The following is a 26,079-nucleotide window of genomic DNA, read 5'->3' on the forward strand; positions in this document are numbered from 1 at the left end:
TTTTAAAGTGAGGCAATTGGGGTTAAGTGACTTGCCCAGGGTCACACAGCTAGCTAGTGTTAAGTGTCTGAGGCCGGATTTGAACTTAGGTACTCCTGACTCCAGGGCCAGTGCTCTATCCACTGCACCACCTAGCTGCCCCCATGCCACAGCATTTTAACCTTAACAAATTTGCAGATTCATAAAGGAAACACTGAGCTACAAGAAGACAGACATAAGAGTAATAGGAGACTTCAATATCCCTCTGAGTTTTCAATAAGTCTAGAAGAAAGACAAACAAAGGGGAAAATAAAAAACTAAACAAAACTGCTGGACTGTAAAAGCACATACAGATCTCTCAGAACAATATGGACTTTTACAAAAATTGACCAGAGATGTTTGCAAACAACTGTAAAAAGGCAGAGATACCAAATACATCTTTTATATAACACAATGCAATAAAATAATTGGTTTAGGGACAATAAACAAAAGACACAGACCCAGATGAAGACTTAACAATAGAATCCTAAATAATGAATGGGTCAAAGAATGAATCACAGAAATAATAATTGTGTTAAAGAAAATAATGAAATGTACCAAAATTTCTGGGATGTAACTAAAGCAGTTCTCAGGTGAAAAATCATAACCCTGCAAATATGCGTTTACAAAATAGGGAAAAAAAGGATTAATGAACCAAACACACATTTTAAAAATTAGAAAGAAAACAAATAAACAAACGTAAAATAAGCACAAAGAAATATTAAAAATTAGGAGAGAAATAAATTAGAACAAAAATCCAATAAAAATGATATATAAAACTAAAAGTTAGCTCTTTGAAAAGACTTAACAAATCTGAGAACACAAAAGAAATAGAGGAATGCCTTTAAAAATACAAAATACTAGGGGCAGCTAGGTGGCACAGTGGATAGAGCACCGGCCTGGATTCAGGAGTACCTGAGTTCAAATCCGGCCTCAGACACTTAACACTTACTAGCTGTGTGACCCTGAGCAAGTCACTTAACCCCAACTGCCCAGCAAAAAAAAAAAAAACAAAAAACCAAAATACAAAATACCTGAACTATTAGAAGACCAGAGAGAGATTTTAAATAACCCAATCTTAGAAAGGAAATAGATCTAGCTGTAAAGAATCTACCAAAGTAAAATACTCCTGGTCATGATTCAATGGTGAATTCTATCAAACTTTTAAAGAACAACTAGTACTCATTTCACAAATTATTCTCAAAAATTATGAAAATACTCTATTAGAATACTTTTATGAGACAAATAATAGCCCTGATAACTAAATCTAAGAAAGAATAAAGCACAGAAGGAAAACAAAAGATTAACATTACATTGACTCAAAAATGTTAAACACATTCTTTTTTTTTTTTTTTAAGTGAGGCAACTGGGGTTAAGTGACTTGCCCAGGGTTACACAGCTAGTAAGTGTTAAGTGTCTGAGGCCGGATTTGAACTCAGGTACTCCTGACTCCAAGGCCAGTGCTCTATCCATTGCGCCACCTAGCTGCCCCTAAACACATTCTTATCAAATGGACTACAACAATTTCACCAAGAAGTCATTCATTATGACGGAGCAGAATTTATACTGGGGGTGCAAGGATTGGGCACCTAAGTGGCACAGTGGATAGAGCACCCGGCCTAGAATCAGACAGACTTGAGTTCAAAAATCTAGCCTTAGACACTTACTAGCTCTGTGACCCTGGGCAAGTCACTTAACTCTGTTTACTTCAGATTCCTCATCTGTAAAATGAGCTGGAGGAAGAAATGGCAAACCACTCCAGTACCTTTGCCAAGAAAATCCAAAGAGTTGGACACAAATGAAAAAAGACTGAAATGCAAGGATGGCTTGATATTAGGAAAATAATCAAAAAAATTAATAATAAAAAACATCCAAAACCACTTAATTATCTCAATAGATGCTAAAAAAAAAGCTTTGACAAAGTACAACAAATATTTATGCTATAAACTCTACAAAGTATAAGTATCGAGGGACTGAAAAAATATGATAAAAAGCATCCATTGAAAACCAAAACCAAACATATACAATGAGTATACACTAGAACTTTTTCCAATTAATTTGGGGGTAAAGCAAAATTACCCACTTTCCCCACTTTTATTTAATATAGTTATGAAAATGTTAGCAAAAGCATTAAGGCAAGAAAAAGAAATTTAAAACACAAAGATCAGTAGAAAGGAGATAAAAACTATCCCTATTTGCTAATATAATGGTATACTTGGAAAATCCTAGGGAATCAGCAAAGATACTAATTGAGACAATAGTTTCAGCCAAGTTGCAGGTTACAAAATAAACCCTCAAAAATCTATATAATAACAAAACTCAAGAAGCAAAAATAGAAAGGGAAATCCCATTGCAAATAACAAAATGCATAAAATATCCAAGGATTGACCTACCAAAACACACAAAAGACTTGTGTGGAGCTAATTACAAAATGCTCCTTAAAGAAATAAAAAACAACAGCTGGAGGAATACTCATTGCCAATATAATAAAAATGACAATACCACCAGAGTTAATTTACACTTTTATTGCTATACTAAACAAATTACCAAGGGGATACTTTATAGAACTTGATAAAATAACAAAATTCATTTGGAAAAACAAAAAAGCCAGAACACAAGTATCAAACATGCAGACCACAACACTCCCAAGTACAGCCCGAACCAGATTACAATATAAATGGAAACCAATTGGATAAACAAGGGTATATTTTACCAAACTTGATAAAATAACAACAAAACTCATTTGGAAAAGCAAAAGCAGACTATCAAAGGAAATGACGAAAAGCAGGGATGAAGAAGGAATAGTACTTCTAGACCTCAAACTATATTATAAAGTAGCAGTTATCGAAACCATCTGGTATTGATTAAAGAATAGAGAGATCAATGGAACAGACTAGACAAAGGAGAATCAGAAACAATAAAATTCAATAATCCAGTGTCTGATCAAAGTGGAAAACATAAATTATCTAGGAACAATATCCTTATTTGATTTTTTTTAAAGAAACCTGCTGGGAAAACTGGAAAGGAGTCTGGTAGAAAATAGGTTTAGACCAACACCTTAAACTATATTCCACAATACTTTCTTAATGAATATGGAACCTTAATATTAAAGATCAGTCTACTAAAAATTAGGACATAAACATACTCTCACAGCTATAGGAAGATGTATTCTTAACCAAACAAGCAATAGAGGCAGTTACAAAGGATAAAACTGATAACTCTACTTGACAACAAAAAGCTTCTATAGACAAAATTAATGTATCTGGGATAAGAAGGAAGGTCTTGGTCAAATGGGGAAAAAAAGTCTTTGTATCATATTTCTCTGATAATGGTTTGTATCCAAGATATGTAAGCAATTATTAAATATATATAAGTAACAGCCATTCCCCAATATATAAATGGTCAAAGGATATGAACATTCTGAAAAGAATGCTCCAAATCACTAAGGGAAATGCAAATCAAAATAACCCTGATGTTCCACCTCACACCCTGCAAATTGGCAAAAATGATAAAAAAAAATGCCAACAGTCGATGTTGGAAGTGTCATGGAAGGATAGGTACAGTAATACACTGTTGGTGGAGCCATGAAATGGTATGATCATTTTGGAAAGCAATTTGAAATTATGCAAATAAAATGATTAAAATTTCTACATCTTTTGAACCAGAGGCTCCATTACTAGGCTTATACCCCAAAGAATCCATTGATAAGAATAAAGTGCCTATTCCAAAATATTTATAGCAGCACTTTCTGTGATAGCAAAAAAAATTGAAAACAAAGCATTTGCCCAAGTAGAGCTAAACATATTGTGGTACATGAAGGTAATGATTACTTTGCCTTAAGAAATTATGTGTGAGGAGCAACTAGGTAGTACAGTGGATAAAGGACCAGCCCTGGATTCAGCAGGACCTGAGTTCAAATCTGACCTCAGACACTTGACACTTACTAGCTGTGTGACCCTGGGCAAGTCATTTAACCCTCATTACCCCGCACCCCAAAAAAAAGAAAAGAAAAGAAATTGTGACTACCGAGAAGCATGGAAAGATCTACATGAACTGATGCAGTGAAGTGAGCAAAGCTAAGAAAACAATATATACACACAGTAACTACAATGTAAATTTTAAGAACCAAACACAAAAACGAAAGTGAATGTAACAAAATTATAAAGATCAAGCAAGACTTGAATGAAGAGATACTTCTAACCTTCTTTGTGGAGGTAAAAGGTCCATAGATGTTACATATTCCACTTTATTTCACACTTTTTCAACATATGGATCGGTTGTGCTGATTTTTTCCTCTTCAAAAAATACTATTTGCTATATAGGATGGTTCTTGTGAAGAAAATTATGGTGAGGTAAAAAAACCAAATGACATTACTAAAAACTTTTTTAAAAAATCAACCTCTATGAACTGATGCAAAGTGACTTGAAATCAGAACCAAGACATGCATAATGTCCACTGTAAAGGAAATCAAAAGTAAATGAGTGTAATGACAAGCTTTGAAACATCTCTTAACAGACGTGGTTGAATATAAGTGTGGAATGATACATATGATATCACAGATGGTGGATGTGTCTGTTTTACGTTAACTATTTCTCTTTATTACAAGTGGTATTTGTATATGAAGAGGTAGGTACACAGCAACAGATGGTTAAAAAAAAAAAAACAACAAAGCATCAGTAGTTTAAAAAATACCAACAAAAATGACCAGGTAAAGGCAGGCTAGAAAATACAGGCAGGAAATGACATATGGATGGAGCCAAGTGATTCAGTTTGATTTTTGATTTATTGATTTATTACATCTCTCTGGATCTGGAGTTGTGAAGTAGAATTCTCTGACTGTAGAATGCTTAGGATTCTTTCCACAACAACTGCACGTCATCTATTTGGGGACATGAGGAAACATTTAAGAAGGAAAAAAAAATCTGTACAGAAGTGGAATTAGTGGCAAGAAACAGAATGCTAACATTATACTTAGTACAATCACTCTACAGAGTCCAATCAGATGACATCATATCTCTAACTTGCACACACTTTATAGGCTGGAAAGATTTTATTGACAGGCTTATTACTGCACATGCTTAAATACACTACAGTAACTATACAAGGTACATGATTGTGTGATTGTAACATGGCCAATCTACCCTGTCACTATTATCTTATGAACATCTGTGCCACAAAAGGGTTTTAATAAATCTCCAAAAATTTTCTGGTAAAAATTAAGTGAAACACCAAAGCCAAAAAAAAAAAAAAGAAGAAGAAGAAAACAGTACGACTGGTAATCAAGTCATTATCAAAGCCTTTAATTCTCGGGAGAACCTGATGGGTGCCTAATCTCAGCACAATAAGGAAATTTAGGGCCACTCTGTAGACACCACTAATGAACCATAAGCCTAAGAGCTGCTGGGAGGTCTCTTAGTAGTTGGATAGAATAACTTTAATTTTTACAACAAGTATACAGAACAACACACATTTTTCAAAGGGTCTTTACTAAGTGGAAGTACTTACATTATTGTCTTAAGTATCTTGACATTTCAACACAGCAAAGTTTTAATTATACTTATCTAGATGATTTCTACGTGTAGATCTTCTATACCAGGAATGGGGAAACTTAAAAAAAAAAATTAAGCATCATTGACCAACAGAAAACATCTATGCCAGGATATGTTAAAAAGAACACGAGATTTGGAATCAGAAAATCTGGATTCAAATCTAAATGTCACTACCTACATGATGTCTTGGGCAAGTCACTTCCCTTTTCTAGACCAAGGTCTCCTGAACTGTAAAAAAAAAAAGTGTTTTGGATGAAATGGTCTCTAAAATCTCTTCCTCTAAATCCTAGGATCGTGTGTGTGTGTGTGTGTGTGTGTGTGTGTGTGTGTGTGTGTGTGTGTGTACACATACATGAGAGTTGATGTTTTCTGTATACCATCAGTGCTCAATAAAGAAAAACATCTTGCCACCTAATCTACACTACAGAAGTTCTTATCTGTGTTACAGACATGGGGTACATTTACAGCTTATTGAAATAAGCTAGCCCAGCCTTGGGTAAAGAAGTAAGGCCTGGCAACTAAAGAGCAGCATGTAGCTAGCGGCTGCTCTGACCCATCAGAAATTTGATGGAATATAGCACTCAGTGTTTTCATGTTGGAGAGAAAAAGGCTTAAAATGAGACACTCCCTTCCCCATTAGCTACTTCAAAAATCAACAGTGCTTCAAGTCCCAGTATAAAGTATTTATTTAAACTCAACAGTTAACACAAAACCTTCCTTTAAATTCCATTTGTTTTTACAGTAAATAAAATTGTATTTCCCTCCTCCCCATGCATGATCACTGTGTATTAATCTACGTCTTTTAACTGTGAAAAAATAAAGTGTTTCCCCCCCACCCCCCTTTCTAATTATATTGGTAATATCTGGCATACTGCACTGCATCATAAGGTGATAAAATGTGGACTTGCTAATCCCTGGTCTGCAGTTGTTCCTGTAATTTCATGTCTTTTTTTCTCTAAAATGTTAAGTTAAAAGGAATCAATCACCCAATAAAAATAAATATTGCATTAAGATAGAAACAAAAAGTTCTGCAGTATCCCTTTTCTTTAAATGACATTTCAAAAGTGGTTGTACTTAAGAGAAAAAGGCAGGGGCTGCTGGCTTGCTTTATTAAACACAACTGTCACCTTACACACATACACAACTAACACTGTCAAAATCCATCAAAGGCAGCAAAATCCCATGCATGAAGGAGATCGACATGAGAATTTATGTATAAAACCAGTAGGATGGACTTTAGTATCTTTAGCCTCTTACCTACATGCTACAAAGATCCATTCAAATTAAAGCAAAACTCAAAACACACACATTTGAAAGGTAAAAAAAAAAAAATCAGTTTTGATGGGCACAAGTTACATTGTGATTTGAGATAGCCAACTCTATTGTTCTCCAAAAATGTGCTGCACTCCAAAAGGTACTTAGCTTGATGTTATCTAGCTAATAAAATGCACCCTTTCTTTTGGCATGCCTTAAAAATACATTTGGCACCAGGCTCGGAGAAAAATCTAAAAACTACCCTGCCTTTCAAGACATTCTTTTGTGACAGCAAAGGTTAAATGTGTTATTTTTTCCCCCATAAGAAACTGAAACAAAATTATTTTGAAAGGGTAAAGTAACAGTAATGCCTGTGCTTTATTTTGTATTAATCTGAAAGGGAATACTGCATTTGAAACCATAAATGACTATATAACTCAATCAAAAGTCACTGGTCAGCATACTGAAAGGCTGCTAACAATCACTCCAATCAGTTCTTCTGGCTACCCTTTTTACATAAATAATATAGACCAAACATTATAAACATCTCAGCAACCTTCTTTTAACAGAACGGAGAGCCCTCCTAGTTGTGAAAAACAAAATTTCAGGGCTCGTATTCTGAAAATGTCTTTTGAGTTATCAAGTTGTCTGAATCATGCAGTTCCTAGTGAAAAGTTTTCAATCAAGTTCAATAGGACTGCTATCTTCTTGACCATCTTCTGCCTCCTCTTCCTCCCCTGATCCCATAAGACTGTTCAAAAGGTTCCCTACAATAAAACAAGAAAGGAATGTTGCAAAAGGTCATAACCAACTCAAAAGTGCATTTTTTAAGTTTCCAAATTTATCATTTTCAACTAAAACCTACAAAAAACTTTTGTAGGGTGTTAAGCCACTCCTGATAAAGCCAACAGTAGCAAGTGGGTATGTCATGAGCCACTGTCACCTAGACAGCTTCAGAGGCCCCTAAACTACTCCTATGAATAAGTCATGGCTCTTGTTCAGATGAGGTACTAAAGTACTTCAGCAAGTCAAAAGAAATTATAGCTCCTTAACATAATTTCTGCTATCACCTAAGATAAAGGGATGTCTTTTAGTTGAAAATTGAAACAAATGATTTTTCATAGGGTTACTACCATGTACTTAGAGATGGAACATCTAGTTAAACAAAATATACAAGACAATATGGATTTAAATCCAAATGTTAAGCAAGGGTAGTTAGATTAGTAATATTTGCAAATAAATTTCTCTCAGGCTTTTTACCTAATAAACCTCCATAGGATGACGTCTGCTTGGGTGGTACTCCAAAAAAGAGCTGTCCTATTCTATCGAGATACTGAAAAACAGGAAAGAGATGCTATTGTCAATTACAAATAATGAAAAAGGAAGCTTCACCTACACAGCTCACACACATCCATCATTGTTTTCATGACTCAATTCCTTATGCCCAGTGTTTTCAACAGACACGAAATTTTGGTTGAATTTGTATCTTCAACAAGGGTAACTCCATTCTACTCTATTGAGGGCAAAAATAGGTTTGCAAAGTCCTTTTCACTTTAAACAGCATGTATTGTCTAATATCCAACTGTTCAAATAAAACACAGCTGGCTACTACTAACCTCATTGTACATAGGATCTCTCTTGAGTGAGGGCTGATACTGCTCACATAATACTGTAAATACGGTTAGTTTGCCTCTGAAAAAAACAAACAGAAAAGAATGATGAAACCTTATGCCATAAACCAAAATGTTGCTGCTAATAAAAATACAATACAATTTACCCTTCAACAGCCAGCAGCAGAAACCAGATAAAGTTGAGCAAAGGCTGTACAAATGGAGGTCCCTTCTGTATTGAAGGATGTTTCTGTGTATATGTTGTGAATACCACTGAAGCACTGCTTTTATTTTTTAAACAGAGAAACCTAAAGAAAAAAATTAAGAAAAATGCTATATTTTGGGAAGACCATAAAAAGTAGCATGAGTTCATATTTTAAAGTTTCATAGAAATGTCAAAGTACACTCTTTTATCAAAAGGAATTCATTTCTTTGGGGTTTTTTAATGATTTTTATAAGCAATTATTATCTCTATCAAAAGGAATTAAAAAGAACTGGTCCAAATTTGACAAAACATTTGTCAATTTGATGAAAGATTTAAGAAACCTTCCCTCTTATATGACCTTCCTACATACAATAAGGAAAAGATTTATCCCTTGGAAAAACTCAAAATACTATGTGACCATTATACTTGCACTTTGGGGGGGTACAAAAATAGGTTGCCTATAATTAATAATTTCATTAAAAGTATTAAGTTCAGTTTTAGAAAGAATATTGAGACCAATAAAAAATTACAAAAAGTTCTATAAACTTTTACACCAATTAAATTTTTTTTTTTTTTTAGTGAGGCAATTGGGGTTAAGTGACTTGCCCGGGTCACACAGCTAGTAAGTGTTAAGTTTCTGAGGCCGGATTTGAACTCAGGTACTCCTGACTCCAGGGCCAGTGCTCTATCCACTGTGCCACCTAGCTGCCCCTACGCCAATTAAATTTAAGCCACTGTTGCATAACTGATTTTTTCCAATATGCTGTAAGATACTTGAAGGGAAAAGCAAATCTTATATATACCTTTACCAATGAACTATTACAAAAAACTACATGGTAAATCTATTTAAGCAAAGCAAGTATGAATAAGAGTATTAAATTCTGCACCTGAACATCCAAAAAGCAAATCCTATTCAAATGTATACATATACCAAACCAAATTGGGTTTTAGCAGAATAAAAAAAAAAAGTTACACGTGAAAATCATTCATGAAGGAGAAAGATGATTTGGAAAAAATCACATAGCCAAAAAATCAAGGATAGAGGACTTCTGCCCTTTTTAGAATCCACAACACATTTAGGTTAGTCTCTTGCCTTTGTTTTCTCTGTCTTTTAGTGGGGAGTCTCTACTTCTATAGATCCACCACCACACTTTAAAAATATTAATAAAAGTCAATGCTACACAGAATTGTAATCGTTATTACTTTACAAGCAAAAAATACTTGGTAAGAAAATCAAATTTCAGTTTCAGTGTGTCAGTCGTATTTAGAATAAGGTATTTCTCATAATTAATCAAATGTGCATTTCCTTTCAGAGACACAGTGGCTTAGAAGAGAAAGAAAATAGTTTGGTATGGGGTTTTTCTCCCAAATACACTTTGGAAATAAGACTAATCTAATTTGTATGTCTTTCAAAGAAATTCTGATGTTGCTCAATTAAAATTAAAAGAGACTTAAATTTGAATAAGTTATTACAAAAATTAAGATTTGCAGAAAGTTTTGACCCTCAATGGTCATTACCAAGGCATGGTTCCTGAAAAAAAAAAGTATTAAACTTACAATCTATTATCTTTAGATTTTCATTAAAGGCACAAACATTTCTAATTTCAAATTATTCTTATCAAATGATGTGCTGCAAACTAGGAACAAAATAGGAACACCTACTGTAAGACTGCCTGTGCTACAAACATGTCCACCTCACTGCGATATCCTCGAGAGGCAGAATATTCTACTAACATATTCGCACATCCTTCTCCATCTGTGGAATGCAGGAAATGATACCGAGACTCACAATAATTCTGTTCTAGAAGGGAGGAAAAGAAAAATATTTAGTATTGTTTTGATAGCTTTTAAAATAGAATAAACTTTTTTTGTCAAGCATTTTCTGCTAAAATTATTTTATGGCATAATTTAAGATCAAATTAAGATCTTGCATCTGAAACAAGGAAGAAAAATTACCTTGGTCATTAATAAAAGTCCTATGGCCAAAAAATCCCCGAAAACAACAAAAAAAACCCCAGCCCACTTGAATACAAAACCTATGGAAATAAGTTATTTGAAGGTTCAGAGGCCCATTGAATTTCTGAGTCTTACATTCTCAGTAATGACTGAGAGTCATATTCTTTTTTAAAAATAGTATTTTATTTTTTCCGATTACATGTAACGATAGTATTCAACATTCTTTTTTTTTTTTTTAGTGAGGCAATTGGGGTTAAGTGACCTGCACAGGGACACACAGATAGTAAGTGTCAAGTGTCTGCAGCCACATTTGAACTCAGGTCCTCCTGAATCCAGGGCTGGTGCTCTATCTACTGTGCCACCTAGCTGCCCCTCAACATTCATTTTTATAAGATTTTTGAGTCCCCAAAATTTTCTCCCGCCCTCCTTTCCCTGCCCCCTCCTGAGGCCAGCAAACAATCTGATATAGATTATACATTATAATCATGTTAAACATATTTCCATATTAGTCATGTTGTGAGACAAGAATCAGAACAAAAGGGAAAAAAATAACACAAGAAAGAAATAACAACAACAACAACAACAACAACAAAGTGAAAATAGTATGCTTCAATCTGCATTCAGACTCCATAGTTCTTTTTCTGGATGTGGAGAACATTTTCCATCATGAGCCTTTTGGCACTGTCTTAGATCATTTTATTGCTGAGAAGAGCTAAGTCAATCACAGCTGATCATCACAAAATGATGTTGATACTGTGTACAATGTTCTCTTGGTTCTGCTCATTTCACTTAAGATCAGTCCATGTAAGTCTTTCCAAGTTTTTCTGAAATCTGCCTGCTCCTCATTTGTTATAGCACATAATATTCCATTACATTCATATATCACAACTTGTTTAGCTACTCTCCAATTGATGGGCATCTCCTCAATTTCCAATTTTTTGCCATCACAAAAAGAGCAGCTACAAATATTTTTGTACATGTGGGTCCTTTTTTCTCTTTTATGAACTCTTTGGAAAACCTTGTAGTGGTATTACTGGGTAAAAGGGTATGCACAGCTTTATTGCCTTTTGGGTGGAGAGTCATATTCTTTTTTTTTTTTTTTTGGTGGGGCAATGGGGGTTAAGTGACTTGCCCAGGGTCATACAGCCAGTAAGTGTCAAGTGTCTGAGGCCGGATTTGAACTCAGGAACTCCTGAATCCAGGGCCAGTGCTTTATCCACTGCGCCACCTAGCCGCCCCGAGAGTCATATTCTTGATCTAAAAACAAACAACACTGGGCCTTATTTGAACTAAGAAATAAGAAAAGATGTGAAAACTTTCACTAAGAAATAATGTGAAACCTTAGTCCAATTGTTTGCTAGCCCTCTTCCTAGTTAGAAATAACCTCTCTTTGAGTTATATATTTTGACTAAAAAACTAATTTCAAAGTCCCAGCAGTGAAAACAGATAAATTCATTCATTGGGTTTCTGTTAACATTTTTTTTCACCAATTCTAATTCAATATATACAATTGGTCCACAAAAATGCAAAATGGCAAGAAGTCTTTGATGTCAAGGTTATATATTATACTAATCGTTATTAGTTTCTTTTTAACTAATCCTCACCCCAAGGTACCTATAGTTCTTGAAATTCTACCTAATTTCAAGGCCTAGCTCAAATGTCTCTGCTATAAAACTTACCTTGAACTCCACCTTCCACCACCCCCAAGCTGGAAATGCTTTCCACTTCTTCTAAACTCTGAATACCTATATGTGTCTGCTTTTATCATTTTCTTAATTTGAAATTCAATTATGTGTATTTCTTATTTCTCCTAATATACTACAATTTACTGAGGTCCTTGTATTTCCCTTGGTGCCTAATAATACCTTGCCATTTAGAAGTAAATATTGAAAACAAAATCACTAGTTACTTAATGATAATTACAAAAAATTGAATTTAATACTTATTCCATTACCAGCAGTGATTCAAGCATCAGTCAATATTTTCAAATGCTAATATTTATAATCAACGTACAAGGTATTACTTTAGCAAAAGAGATTTAGGAAAAAAACCCACAAAATCAAAAATCACACATAAAAAAATCTCTTATAACAAAAAAGATTTTCCTTCACACGCACACACAAAAAAAACAAACTGAAATTCTAATTCATGAATTTGCTAACAGTTCTATAAAGATTTTAGATACACCAAACAAGCTTCTTAACTAGAACGGTTTTGCATAACTTCACTGTAAAGCATACATTTGGGAAGAGAAAAGGTGAAATTTAGAGGAATAAAAAAAATCTTTAAAAAAGGAAGAAGGTTTTTTTTTTTTTTTTGCGGGGCAATGGGGTTTAAGTGACTTGCCCAGGGTCACACAGCCAGTAAGTGTCAAATGTCTGAGGCCACATTTGAACTCAGGAACTCCTGAATCCAGGGCTGGTGCTTTATCCACTGCGCCACCTAGCTGCCCCCAGGATTTTTTTTTTAAAGGGAGAAAAAGGAAGACCCAGGAAACCCTTCAGATATAAAAAAATGCAAAGATGGGAAAAAAATGATCAATACAGAATCTATAACTGGGTCAAGCCAAAAACGAGAATACAATAATTATAACATGCTTTATGAAATGATTAAAATAGGTACAATAAAAGTTATGTGGTACAGTAAAGAATTTTTTCTTCAGTTTATCTTAATTCCAACTTTTAAAACATGTATTTATGGGGCAGCTAGGTGGCACAGTGGATTAAGCACCGGCCCTGGATTCAGGAGTACCTGAGTTCAAATCCGGCCTCAGACACTTGACATGTACTAGCTGTGTGACCCTGGGCAAGTCACTTAACCCCCATTGCCCCACAAAAACACCAAAACAAAACAAAACAAAAACATGCATTTATGGCATTTGGAATAAAAGGCTCAAATTAGAAGAAAAATTCCCCTAAAAAAACTCTTTTGTCCTGATACTCCAGGTACTCTTTTTAACTTAAAAAATAATAATAATAATAAAAAGTAAAAGAAAACAAATACTTGGACTGGACTGTGCTCAGAGGTAGTTAATTATTTTAATTTGTGAACCTCTTTTTAACAAAATGCAGAAAAGGCTGGCACATAATCATCAAAAAGGATTGATTAAGCACCTCTCTGCATGTGGTCAGGAGGGACCAAGTGATGCTCAGACTATTTCACATAAAGAATATGGAGCTAAAGAAGAGAGGTAGGGTGGAGGCTGGTGGAATGAGAGAACCTGGGTTCAAATTCCACTTTTGCCCACCTCCTACCTTGGTGTGGCCTTGGTCAAGTCACCTAACTTGTCTAGGCCTCAGTTTATTCATTTGTAAAATGAGGAAGGCCTTAGATTAGATGCCTGTCAAGTCTTTTCCAGTTATAGATCTATAACCCTTTAAGCACTAACTAAACTGTACTAAAGAGGAGCAGGGGAAAAAGACAGCATTAATAAAAGGTCAAAATTACCCAGCTTAAAATTTTTATTTATTAGAGAAATGCAATTTCTTTCTTTTTTCTTCTTCCAGTTTCATTATTTTCAAGAATAACAGTCTTTACATGTTTCTGATAAAAGAGAAAGAAAAACCTGAGGAATGGAAGGTGACAATCTCCTGTATTTTCTCAAACTCCTTACTTCAAGAAAAGAAAGTAATCCAAAAAAGGCTACTTTTAATGAAACTTTACCAAAAAGATATCTCCAGACCATGTGTACCAATTTTTGCGTCAGAGATTAGTCACTTTAAATATGGAAAATGAACAGAAGAGCTAAGTAGTCACAGCAGGTTTCCCAACTCCTCCCAAGTTGCAAGAAAGCATCTGTCTACCAGAACCATTTCTATTTCCATTATAATAAATATAAAAATGCTTTCTGATGACCATTTTCATCTCTGGTATGATTCTGGAAGATGCAAGAAAAGCTTGTTCTCTTAAATACCCTAACTTTGTTTACACAATTAATTTACATTAAGAAGACTTTACAATGTAAAGGTAAATTTCAGCCTAACTCTCAGAATTCTAAATGACTCACAATTAATGGAGTTTCAATGTATTATCATTAATTTTAGCATAGTTAGCCAAAGCATCAAACCAAAGTGTTCTTAAAAGGTTTACCGAAAGCCAAGAGGTAAAATATAGAAGTACAAAGTATAGACACCCAGATTTGAACAAATGCTTCTCAAAGCATTTCAAAGAACACCGCCGGCCCCCCCCCCCCCCTCCACAAATCTAGAGCTGTAATGGACTACTTTAATTATTAAGTGAAAATGAAAATAAAGGTCAATGGGCACACCGGTATCAATACTCTATAACAGGTTATATTTATACAATTAATCTCTATTATTCATTATCTCATTGTTTTACAGTTACACAATAACATTTCATTTCTAAACACTTTCACAAACTTTCTTTGACTTTATATAATCTGTAGTTTAATTATCTAAGTTAAAAGAATCCTTTAAAAGGTCATTTAGTCCAGCCCTTTCAATTTGCAGAAGGGGAAACTGAGACCCAGAGAAGTTAAATGATTGAAATATAGTCATATAGGCAGGAAACAGCAGAACTAGGATCTGAACCTAAATCTTCTGACTTCAAATCTAGTGCCCCGCTATGCAGCAGTTAGGACTCTGCTTTTATACCTATGAAATTGTGACCTATCAGGAGAAGTTCCACAGCTACACTCCAATTTTAAAATGACTTAAAGGAATGATTCTTACCTTTCCAAAGTGTGATAGCCAATAACTGGTGTAGTTTTGGATGACCCAATTTCCCTGATCCACCGCTGGACCATTTTAGTGCTCTGGATACAAATGCCACTCTTTCTGGAGAATTTGGATCCATCAAACTAAACACTTTAGCCAAATTTTCTAAAAGCAACATAAATATAGATCCTTAATCAAAGAAAACACATACTGAGTGTCCTGTGGATATACTATTAGCTTAAAAACCAATTCTTTTACTTTAAAAAAAATGTTGCAGAGCATTTAAAAAGATATATATATATATATATATATATATATGTGTGTGTGTGTGTGTGTGTACCAAATGTACTATTTAAATTCCTATTAATTCTGTGAATTGTTAACATCCAATTGACCTCTCCGCTGCAGTGCCAGAAGCCACACTCTCCCTTAGTGAGTAGGAAGGGAAAAAATATTTCCTGCCTCACTGCTTAGCCCAGATATGATCAAGTTGGGGGTCAGGGAAGGCTGCAGTGGGGAGGTTGGCCCTTGTGGAAGAATGAAACCTAGAATGGGGCAATACTATCAAGGGACTGGGGAATGAATGTGCCAGAGTGGAGCCACAGAAACATTACAGACTCCTCAATTTTATTCTCCATTTTGTCGACAGGCCTCTGGAAGAGTAGTAGAGGCAAGGGGTGGCTAGGCCTCTCCATATTCTTTCCAGCTGGGCAGCTCACAAAAAGGGCTTCACGAACTGCACGCTTACCGAATTAGACAGTCCGCCAAGCAAAGTTTCTTTGACAAAATGGCCGACTCGCGGGCAATGCGCACATCACCTCGCTGACTGGATGGGAAGCCGCTGTCCATCAAAGCGGCGGAGAGGTCAATTACTGTGCAGACATTACATGTTGCTCCTGTGTTGGGGGAGAGGACAGTGCCAAAAATCATGCTCCACCTATAAAACATAGTATGTTTGCTAAATGTGCCAGTATGCTCAGCACTAACTCAATCAGAGACTATGATCTTCAGTTGTGAAAAGTGCTGTGATGCTTCTACAGCAAAATTAATGCCACATCACATCACAACTCAAGGCACCAAAAAGGGAGTTAAAGGGCTTAAGGAATCATTACATCAGTGACCAGCTAAAAATAATCTCTTAAATGCAGATGTACTTTTAAGTCTGGTAAAGCTCAACACAGTAAAATTCTCACCCAATAGCTCATCAGTTACTTTCGCATCTGATATCTCCAAGGACTCTAAAACCAGCATGGAAAGATCGGCAGCACTGTTTTGCTACAAAACATACACAAACAAGAAGCATATTGTTAGTCATGAAGCTCTGATTAGTTTCTAGAAACAAATAAGGGATGCTTTTGGTTTTCAAAGGCATATGCTAAACAAGCAGTGCTAACCAGTTTTTCAAATGATTCAAAGCCTGTAACAGATAAATGAAGCTGTTTTAGACACTAATTATACTTACTGGATATACTGTAAATGGCTACCATATCAGTGAACACCTATGAGATATTTCTAGCTATATCACTGACACTGCAACACCCACAACAGCTGGAGCCAAAGCTATGAAAGCAGCATAAAATCAGGCAGGCTCCAAGTGGCTGTTATTGCAGATATGGGTTTCTATTCAATAGGAACAACCAGGTTACTGCTGTCAAAACTGATTCAAAATGGGACAGAATGCATAGCATCAGCCCACAGCGTGCTGCCTATTAGTCTTTTCTTTAGCATTCACTTTTCAGTTTTCTCTAGAACAGAAATAGAAAAGTCACTTACTTGACTGTGACTGAAGAACAACAATGCCCCTGAGTACATTAGTTCTCTTGCTTCTATGTGTTTGCCTTGTGACATGTACCTACAATAAGGAAGAAAAAATAACATTGAAATAGTCAAGTTATGCACTGCATCCAAATCGCTCCAAATGAACAAGAGGACTGCATTCCTAATATCACTGACAGAGTCTAACAATTTCATTCAAGTCCACAAAACAAAGACTTTATAAAGGCTAAACTACATCTAGAATTTAAATGTTAAACATACATAAGTTTTCAAAGAAGTTATAATTGGGCAGCTAGGTGGTACAGTGGATACAGCACTGGACCTGGAGTCGGAAAGACTCCTCTTCCTGAATTCAATCTGGCCTCAGACACTTACTAGCTGTGTGATCCTGGGTAAGTCACTTAACTCTGTTTGCCTCAGTTTCCTCATCTGTCAAGGGAGCTGGAGAAGGAAATGGCAAACCACTCCAATATCTTTGCCAAGAAAACTCCAAATGGGGTCACGAAGAGTCAGACATGACTGAAACGACTAAACAACAACAAAAGAGCTAGTATCAAGTTTTTATTTATTGTACATACAGCTTTATACCAGGGATGGATATGAAGTTTGAAGACCGAAGTTCAAATCCTGCCTATGCTACTTACTAGCTGTGTAACTCAGACAAGTTTATTTCTTTGAGCTTCAGTTTCATCAGTAAAATGAGAGGGTTAGACTATAAGATATCTAAGGCCCCTTCTACCTCTAAAATTCAGATATCTTTTTAGAGTTCCATAAGCCCATAGGAAGCTTTTATTCCCTCAGGGGCTCTCTCCCAAACTTATTTTAGATTAGCCCTCATGGATTGTAGTGGCCATGGTCTCTGACACTCATTTGTAACCAAAAATCTGAAGGGGAGGTCTACGTTTCTCACACATTGCCAAATGGCTTTGCTTGGGGGAGGGAAGGAGAGTAGCAAGGAAATAGTATATTCTCATTATAATTTAAAAACATTTATTATCCAGCATCTATTTGTACATGATACATTTAGATGAAACAAGATCTCTGCCCTCTCTAGGTTTACAGTTGGACAGACACCACAAATCTGGATAAACCATAGATGACACAAAGTCAATGGAAGTAAAATATCAAATATGTAAACAGTATCAGCAGTCAGTCCCAATATATACATAAAGTATACACTTGGGGAGCAGAGTGAGCAAAGTAGATCTAGAAGTCCAAACCCTGAAAGGAAACAGTCAAACAGTCATCTATATTTTTCACTAGTCCTGGAAAGATGCACAAATTTTCAGCTATTTGAATGGTAAAGTTGAATAGGCTGGCAGATGATATTCTAAGGATAAAATGTTGCCTTGGGACAAGATAATGATAAAGTGGAATTTCTGGATGAAAGAAGATTTAAGCAAGTGTACAAAGGAAAGTACTGGAAATAAATTAGAATATAGGAGATAAGGAAGAGTGGTTTGCCCTGAATTGGGACAAGTAACCAATCCCAGTAAGAGAAGAGCTGCAGAAGTGGCAGAAAGCTGAAAATAAATTGTACTACCCATATTTTCCTCTCTACTTAATTTCCATTCAAAGTTCTACCACTCCAATGACCATAAAAGAAAAAGAGAATGTCTTTAGCCTTACGCCCTACAAAATCTTCTGAAAAACATTCTTAATCTTGTTTCTTGTTTTGGGACAAAGACAGATAAGTAATACTGGAGGTAGTGAGTCAAAATAAATAATCATGAGCTAAATGGGGAAAAGTTAGTAAAACTGATTTATTTCATTTTACCCAGGACATATGCAGGGTCTATAAATAGGAACTGCTTTTCACCTTTAAAGAATCTTTCTACTACAGACTAATACTCCTCCAGGCTTCTGAAAATAATAAGTGCTTTCACATTATTATCTCATTTTATCCTCACAACAACACTAGGAAGCAGATGCTCTTATTATTCTCATTTTAAAGGAAAGCTAGGCAGCAGACAGAAGGGAAGTAATTAGCTCAGAATCATAAAGCTAGTAAGTAACTGATTGGAAGATGGTCTTCATTAATAGTTGGACTGCACCATTTTCTATAGGTTGGGCATGATTCTTGAAACTATAGAAGGCTGCTTTTTTGCTGTCCTGTGTTTCATTTGTGGCCTCTCTCTGGAAACTGCATAGGTAGGAACTATGAACATTCTCCACTGGCATAACCTTTAAAACCAGAATCACCTCAAAGACAAGATGAAGCATTAGTAGGACTTCAATGGAGAAGAAAACTCAATAAATACAGGATTAAAAAAGAATGACATCATGTCTGTGAAAGCAGGAGGCTATCTTTATATTTAATAGTCTGCTAATAAGATAATACAATTTCTTTTGTCATCAGATCCCCCAATTAATTTATTATGTATGCAGTATGGTCATCTGATATTTCAAAATACACTATATAACATGCTATAGATCTTGAAGGATCACTTAGCGCACTACAAGATCTTAGAAGATTAACAAAACTATTATTCAAAATCTCTTCTGGATAATTTTGAGAAAGATTATTTGCATTTTTCAATGCTAGGTGGCCTTTTAAAACATTTACCCACATATAGTGATTAAACTAAAAATGCAAACTTCTTTCATACTTTTAGATCATCTCCAAAAGATTTGGCTATAGAGGGAGATACTCTTTCAAAAATATCACATGGAAAAACTCTATTAAGGAAAAGTAAAACCTAGTAATTTGGGCCAACTTTAGGCTATAATTCTCAAAGAAAAGGATCAACATGCACAAACAAAAGCAGCAATGCATCAGAGATCTGGGATCAAGTACAACTATCTAAACCATAACCATTTTTCTAGATAACTGTCAACATGAAGAATTCATAATTTGTAACGTATAAGATATGTTCTAACTCTGTGCTCCCCAGAACTACATGGTTCCACAAGATATCCATCCCTAAAAGTTCTAATATTAAGACACTCTGGTTAATGTGAATATTAAATCACTTACAATGAATCAATAAAATATATTAGTATAGTCACTGATAGATATAAAAAAGACAAAAACAAACAGAAAGGTTCTGTCACTCTAAAAATATGAAGACCATCTCTTGAAAAATGGAATCTATAGACAGTCACTCATCATTAGGAACATTTTCACACTCAACTGGTAATGACAGAGCCCTTGAGGACACTGGTACTTTCAGTCATTTTTCAATTTGAAGATGAATATAGTAACTGATTTTTTTTTTTTTGCAGGACAATGAGGGTTAAGTGACTTGTCCAGGGTCACACAGCTACTAAGTGTCAAGTGTCTGAGTCCGGATTTGAACTCAGGTTCTCATGAATCCAGGGCCTGTGCTTTATTCACTGTGCCACCTACCTGCCCCCAGTAACTGAACTTTTTGTGCTGATCTTTCAGTGGGTTAAGAATGAATCAAGTATTCATCTTAGAGTGGTAGGGATAGAGGAAAGGGACCACAAATGAAACACATGATGGCTGATAGTTTTAAAGTTAATTGAATCATACCTAATCCATAGAAAATGCTGTAGCCTACTCTGAAATGCTTTCTTATCTCAAATATATGAACCAGTGCAGTGGTTCTGATTCTTTTTTTTAATTGACACACCCCATTAGCTTGATTTCATTACATTTGCCTCCCAAAGAAATACTATATAGCATACATTTATTTCTTCTTTAAAAAAAATAAAGTTAAATGACAAAGGACTTCTGGGACATTTTCTCAGATCCTTAAAATCACCCCAAACCTCTCCAAAATAGGAATTATGTGTTCAACATCGAGCAATTTCACCAAGAAACCTACTAGGCTTATACCCCAAGGAGGCCATTGATGAGAAGAAAGTTCCCAAACATGCCAAAATATTTATAGCAGAACATTTTGTGGTAGCAAAGAATTAGAAACAAGGTAGATATCCATCAACTGGGCAATGACTAAACAAATTGTGGTACCTAAACATAATATAACATTACCATTCTGTAAGAAATGACAAATATGATAAAGAGAAGCATGAAAAAAAATCTACATGAACTGATGTAGAATGAAGTAAACAAAGCTAGGAAAAACAATATATACCATGACTACAACAATGTAAAAGGAAATAAAAATTTCAAAAGTTAATGTTACAAAATTACAAAGATTAACCATGGCTCCAAAAAAGATACCCCAACTCCACCTTGGGAGATCCACTAATGTGTTGGTATATTGCATATATTTTCAGACTTTTCCACTGTAGATCAGTTTTGCTAATTTTTCTTCCTCTTTTGTCTTTAAAAAATTATTTGAAAAATAGAGTTAATTAAAATGTATAGATTTTGAAATTTCACAGCTGGATAATTAGGAACCACCCTAGGACCAAGGGTCTAAAATTGGAATCCAAGCTCAATATATTACTCAATTTTCTTACCTATGTCATCACTACTATAAGGTTTGGTCCACCCTTAACTGAGTGTTTAATAACTGTAAATTAATCTTAGTAATTCAGATTCAATTGAAAGTAAAGAACAAGCTAAAATCCATATAACTGCTTTTCAGAAAAACAAGAGACATATGAAAAAAGTTGTGTAGAAACTATCTCAATTAAAACCTGAGGCTTACTTACTCCGATTATAACTAACATCAACATTTACCGAAGATGCCTAACTGCCACAGAACTAAAGTCAATTTTAAGCATACATAAGGACACACTACCAAAGTGGATGGATGGCCATTCTGTCCGCCAACACCCCAAAAAGGTGGACTAGCTGACTCACAAATAAGTTTAACGTCTAAACACCTATTTAATTTTTTGGGGGGGAAGGGGGGAATCAACTTTCCCAAGACACCACAACCCTCTCCCATTTGTTAGCTGATATTTAGTTTCAAATGTTAACAACTATAAACACAATGCATTAGAGTTTGTGGTTTCTGCCAGGAGACCAATTAAATAAGTTGTTTTAAAGTACTGGAAAAACTTTTCTCATGTAAAAATAGCTTTATTTTTTAAAGGGAAAAAAATTCTTCATAGCAGAACGATAAAACACTAAATGTAGCATAATTTGATATTACAATGGTCTAAAAAAACTTACCTTCAGTTTCAGACCAAATGGAAAGATTAACATCCTTTTTATCATGGGACTACAGATATTCCAAAGGAATAGGCAAATTCTCAGATAAATTTTTAAGAAAAGAATATATGGGACTGATCACTTTATCTAGATAACCCTGTTTTTTCTTTTCCTTGAACAAACATGAAGAATTACACTTATAAAGCTTTTGGTAGCACACAAACTGGCAGTTTTTGTAATGCCTAGAAGTTCAGATTAAATATAATTTCAATAAAGGTATTAGGTAAAGTTCACTTAATTACTTATCCTAATAGGAAACAAGCTCAAAATGTTCCAGTAACATAAGCTGGAAGGACATTAGACAATACTGACTGCTAAGTTAAAATTAATAAATAAAACATGATTTAAGTGAAAACATGTTTTAAGAAGAAACTCTCAGAATACTATTCTTACTTTCCAATATGTCAATGGAAATTGGGCTAAGCAACAAAAGATGGGTACAAATGATCTTTAAAATTTGTATTTATAGGTTTTAGCAATGGCAATTTAGATATGTGTATGTTTGTGGGTGTAGAGTATAGGCCAAATCCTATTAAAGTAAGAATCACCACAAAATACTTCCAAGTTCCAATCAATGCCCACTTAACTTTAATTCAACAAGTTCATGTCATTACAGCAAGACTGGAACTGACCCTATGATAAGGGATTTTAAGCTTGTATGGGACTTCAGAGATTATCTTCTCTAATCCAACCTCCTATTTTTACAGATGAGGAAGTTTGAGGCCCAGAAAAGTGAAGTTTTGATGACTTGCACAAGGTCACAGAGGGACAGAAGTCATTGCACCTTGGTGTAAAGGAAAGAGCAGTGGGTCTGGAGTTAAGGCACCTTGGTTCTAAACAAAACTGCTACAAAATAGGGGTGATGACTGGGCAAGTCCCTGAAGTTCTCTGAGCCTTATGTAGCTGCTCATCAGTTCAATGAGGGGGTTGGACTACTAAGGAACCCTACCTACTCTAACTCTATGATGACCAACCAGATAAGAAACTGAACCCAGGTCTTCTGAAGCCAAATCCAAAGTCCTTTCAATTACATAAGAAAATTCCCATGGCGAAATTACAACAGATATATATTTATATTTTTTTTCGTCCTAGCTGATATGGCAAAGAAAAACCTATAAAAGAAAGCAGTGGATAATATAGGAAAAGATTTTTAAATCCTCATTCTGATTATTTTGGGGGAATATTGAATTTAACTATCTTTGAAGAAAACTATTTATGGTCAAGGATTCCCTAACTGAAAAGTAATGCTAAAACCAAAAGGACCATGAAAATTTCAAATACACACACTCTCTTATTTTTATTTTAGAAGTCACGGAAAAAACAATTTCTAATCCTAGTTTTAGTCTTGCCCGATCAACACAGAGAGATCCTTTGAGGAAGAATCACAGTCTCACAAAGATGATCTAAACCATGTTTGCCACAGTATTTCACAAACCCTAATCACAGTCAACTAATGCCCTGCGTTAAGGAAATTAGCCAATTAAATTCTGCAAGGATGATAGGCAGGCCTTACTTAATAAACCGTAGAAGCTCGTCAAAGATGAACTACTTTTTATGAACGACCACCGAGAAGAATGGAATGGGAAAGAGTCAATGTATAAACAAACTTTCCAGCCTGTTTAAACCCATAAAGTCCCTGGAGGGAGAAAAACGTAATTTCTTGGGGAGGGAATGGCGAGGGAGACGTTTCTATCTCCTGGACCTGGGCGGGGGTGGGAGGTTAAGAGATGGGAGGATGTCAGGGAGAAGGTGGCCGGCTCCCAGAGACAGTGATTGTCCTGAAATGGGGCTGGGTCCAACTAACAAAATAAACTCCCTCTTCTCGACATCACAGAAGCAAAGGGATACAAAACCTTGAAGGGGCTCGGAAACTCGGCCGCCCACGCCCACGCCCACGCCACCCCCAGCCCGTAAGCACCGGGCCAGAGAAGGGCAGAGGAGTAGTCACTAAGCTGGGCCCCGGGGAGAGGGAGGGGCCCTCATGCTACCTGCAGAGGTCAAGGCCGGGAGGGAGGCTAAGCAGAGTGGGGGTGGCCCCACTCGAGGTTTTGAGGCCCCCAAAGCGGTGCGCGGCTGGGCCAAGGCAAGGGCCTAGCGTCCCTCCTAGCCCGACCCTGGAAGGAGAGAGGGGGGGTCCGGAAGCCCCATTCCCCATCCCTGAGCTCCCCTTTAGGGATCTCCCCGGCCCTGATCACACTAACACCGGGCCTCTAACACCCCCCCCCCACGACAGGCATTCGCGCGAGCCAATGAGAGGGCGGGCTGATCTTCATTCCGCCAATAGGGAAAGAGAGGAGGGCGGTGCCGGTGCCAGGTTAGGTTGACGAGGCGGAAAGCTCTGGAAAGCATAGGCCGGCGCCCCGAGACGGGCGGGCCGCCCTCCGTTCGGCCGCGAGTTCCGGCTACCTGAAGAACAGGGTCCGGTACATTTGGTGTGCCTCATAGTACTCGCCCTTCTCGACACTAGCGCGGAGCTTGCCCTCCACCCGCTGGACCCCGCCCCGGTTCCGGGCGCTGTTCCGGGAGCTGTCCTGCTCGGCCATCGCCGCAGCTGCTGCCGCCATCCCGGGGGCCCGCGCAGAGAGCAGGCGCTGAGGCTGCCGCAGCCCGTAGTCACCCTCCAACCTCCCCGGCTTCCGTCCTGGCGGCGGCCCGAGAGCTTCTACGGTGGCTTGCAGGGAACAGTCGCAGGCGCTTCAGCGGGCGTGTCGGCGATGTGCCATTCCACGTGACCTCATGGGAGGGGATGCGACGGCGGCGACGGCCGACGGAGGAGGCCGACTGGGGCGGGCCGCCTCCCAACGGAGGAGGAGCTACAACCGCCCCGCCCCAAGACGGGGGCCGGGGGAGACCAGCGACGTCACAATCTCCATGTGTGGAGGCGGCGGCGCGCAGGGGCTCAAAAAACCCTTGCGCCTACGTTCTGAGAACTCGGTGCCTGGAGTTTTAAGGCGCACACCCTTGAAAATGTTTCCCACCTTTAGCAAGCTCCATCCACTCCTTCCGGCGGTGGCCCCTGGCGCTTTACTCTGGGTTCCTGTACAGCCCACCTGGAACCTGCCCCCTCCGGCGGCGAGACTTGAGGCACATTGTCTCTCCTCTCGCGGCGCCTCGGGACTTCTCCTGAAGGGGGGGAGGGGCCTTCCCCACAAATTCCGAGTCTGTCTTGATCGGTTACTTGGGTGGTTCTCACTCTAATCTTTCTTGCTTCTGTCACCCCCGTAGATTTATGATTAAATAACAAAACCCAACTTTCCATTTAATGCTACGCTTCTGTAGCACAACTGGGGCTTGAGTTCGTTCATCTTACCTTGTAAATAGTAAAATTCTTATTCTGTGTGTATTTAGTTCATCCCTTTCCTTAGTCACCATCATGCTCAGCTAGAATATATTTTGAGTATCATTAAATGAAAATGTTTTACTCTAGCTTTAATATTATTGCTATTCCACCAGTGTCTTCAAACATGGCATAAATAATGGCATAAATAATGGCAAATTTGATAAAGACAAGTGGTAATATCATTTCCCTAATGGAAAAAAGGGTCTTTGCAAAAGTAGTATGGCTCCTTTTGGTTAAAAAGGACAACAAAGTCAAAAAAGAGATGCCACTTCAATTGCCATTTTGTAGTGCTATTAAAAACAAACCTTAGAGGGGCAGCCAGGTGGCACAGTGTATAGAACACCTGCCCTGGATTCAGGAGGACCCGAGTTCAAATCTGGCCTCAGACACTTGACACTAGCTGTGTGACCCTGGGCAAGTCACTTAACCCCAATAGCCTCACCAAAAAAAAAAATTAATTAAATTTTTAAGAAACAAAATAAATTTTAGAAGTTGTTCCCTGTTTGGGCTCATAATTTTCCCTTCATACATAATTTACTGATATGCTCAATTCCAAAATAAGATTACTATTTCCTCAGTTTTTTTCCGCTATTTACTATAGC

General features: G+C 36.8%; 1 protein-coding gene across 3 annotated transcripts; it reads right to left on the minus strand.

The window, feature by feature from the left end:
- Window positions 1-4,783: 4,783 nt before the first annotated feature.
- On the minus strand, window positions 4,784-25,227 carry GET4 (guided entry of tail-anchored proteins factor 4). 3 transcript variants are annotated; one of them, XM_043968679.1, is made up of 9 exons: window positions 25,116-25,227; window positions 17,043-17,121; window positions 16,463-16,544; window positions 15,285-15,434; window positions 10,300-10,438; window positions 8,600-8,740; window positions 8,439-8,514; window positions 8,083-8,155; window positions 4,784-7,589 (listed from the first exon to the last, which is right to left on the minus strand). In XM_043968679.1, exons 2-9 carry the CDS (start codon window positions 17,115-17,117, stop codon window positions 7,501-7,503), a joined length of 825 nt encoding a protein of 274 aa, XP_043824614.1. In that variant the 5' UTR covers window positions 17,118-17,121; window positions 25,116-25,227; the 3' UTR covers window positions 4,784-7,500. The 3 variants fall into 3 exon arrangements, with proteins under 3 accessions (XP_043824614.1, XP_043824604.1, XP_043824622.1); XM_043968669.1 differs by lacking the exon at window positions 25,116-25,227 and adding an exon at window positions 24,544-24,862; XM_043968687.1 differs by lacking the exon at window positions 25,116-25,227 and adding an exon at window positions 17,421-17,455.
- Between the last annotated feature and the right edge of the window lie 852 nt (window positions 25,228-26,079).

This window comes from Dromiciops gliroides, chromosome 1 (genome assembly GCF_019393635.1).
Source record: "Dromiciops gliroides isolate mDroGli1 chromosome 1, mDroGli1.pri, whole genome shotgun sequence".
Lineage (NCBI taxonomy): Eukaryota > Metazoa > Chordata > Mammalia > Microbiotheria > Microbiotheriidae > Dromiciops > Dromiciops gliroides.

Coding starts and splice junctions, on each gene's coding strand:
- GET4 (XM_043968669.1), bottom strand. CDS start 24,701: ATGGCGGCAGCAGCTGCGGCGATGGCCGAGCAGGACAGCTCCCGGAAC. Junction 15,435..16,462: donor AGTAACTGATGAGCTATTGG/GTGAGAATTTTA, acceptor TGTTGCTTTTAG/AAAATTTGGCTAAAGTGTTT. Junction 10,439..15,284: donor GGCTATCACACTTTGGAAAG/GTAAGAATCATT, acceptor CCTCCCTTCTAG/AACAGAATTATTGTGAGTCT.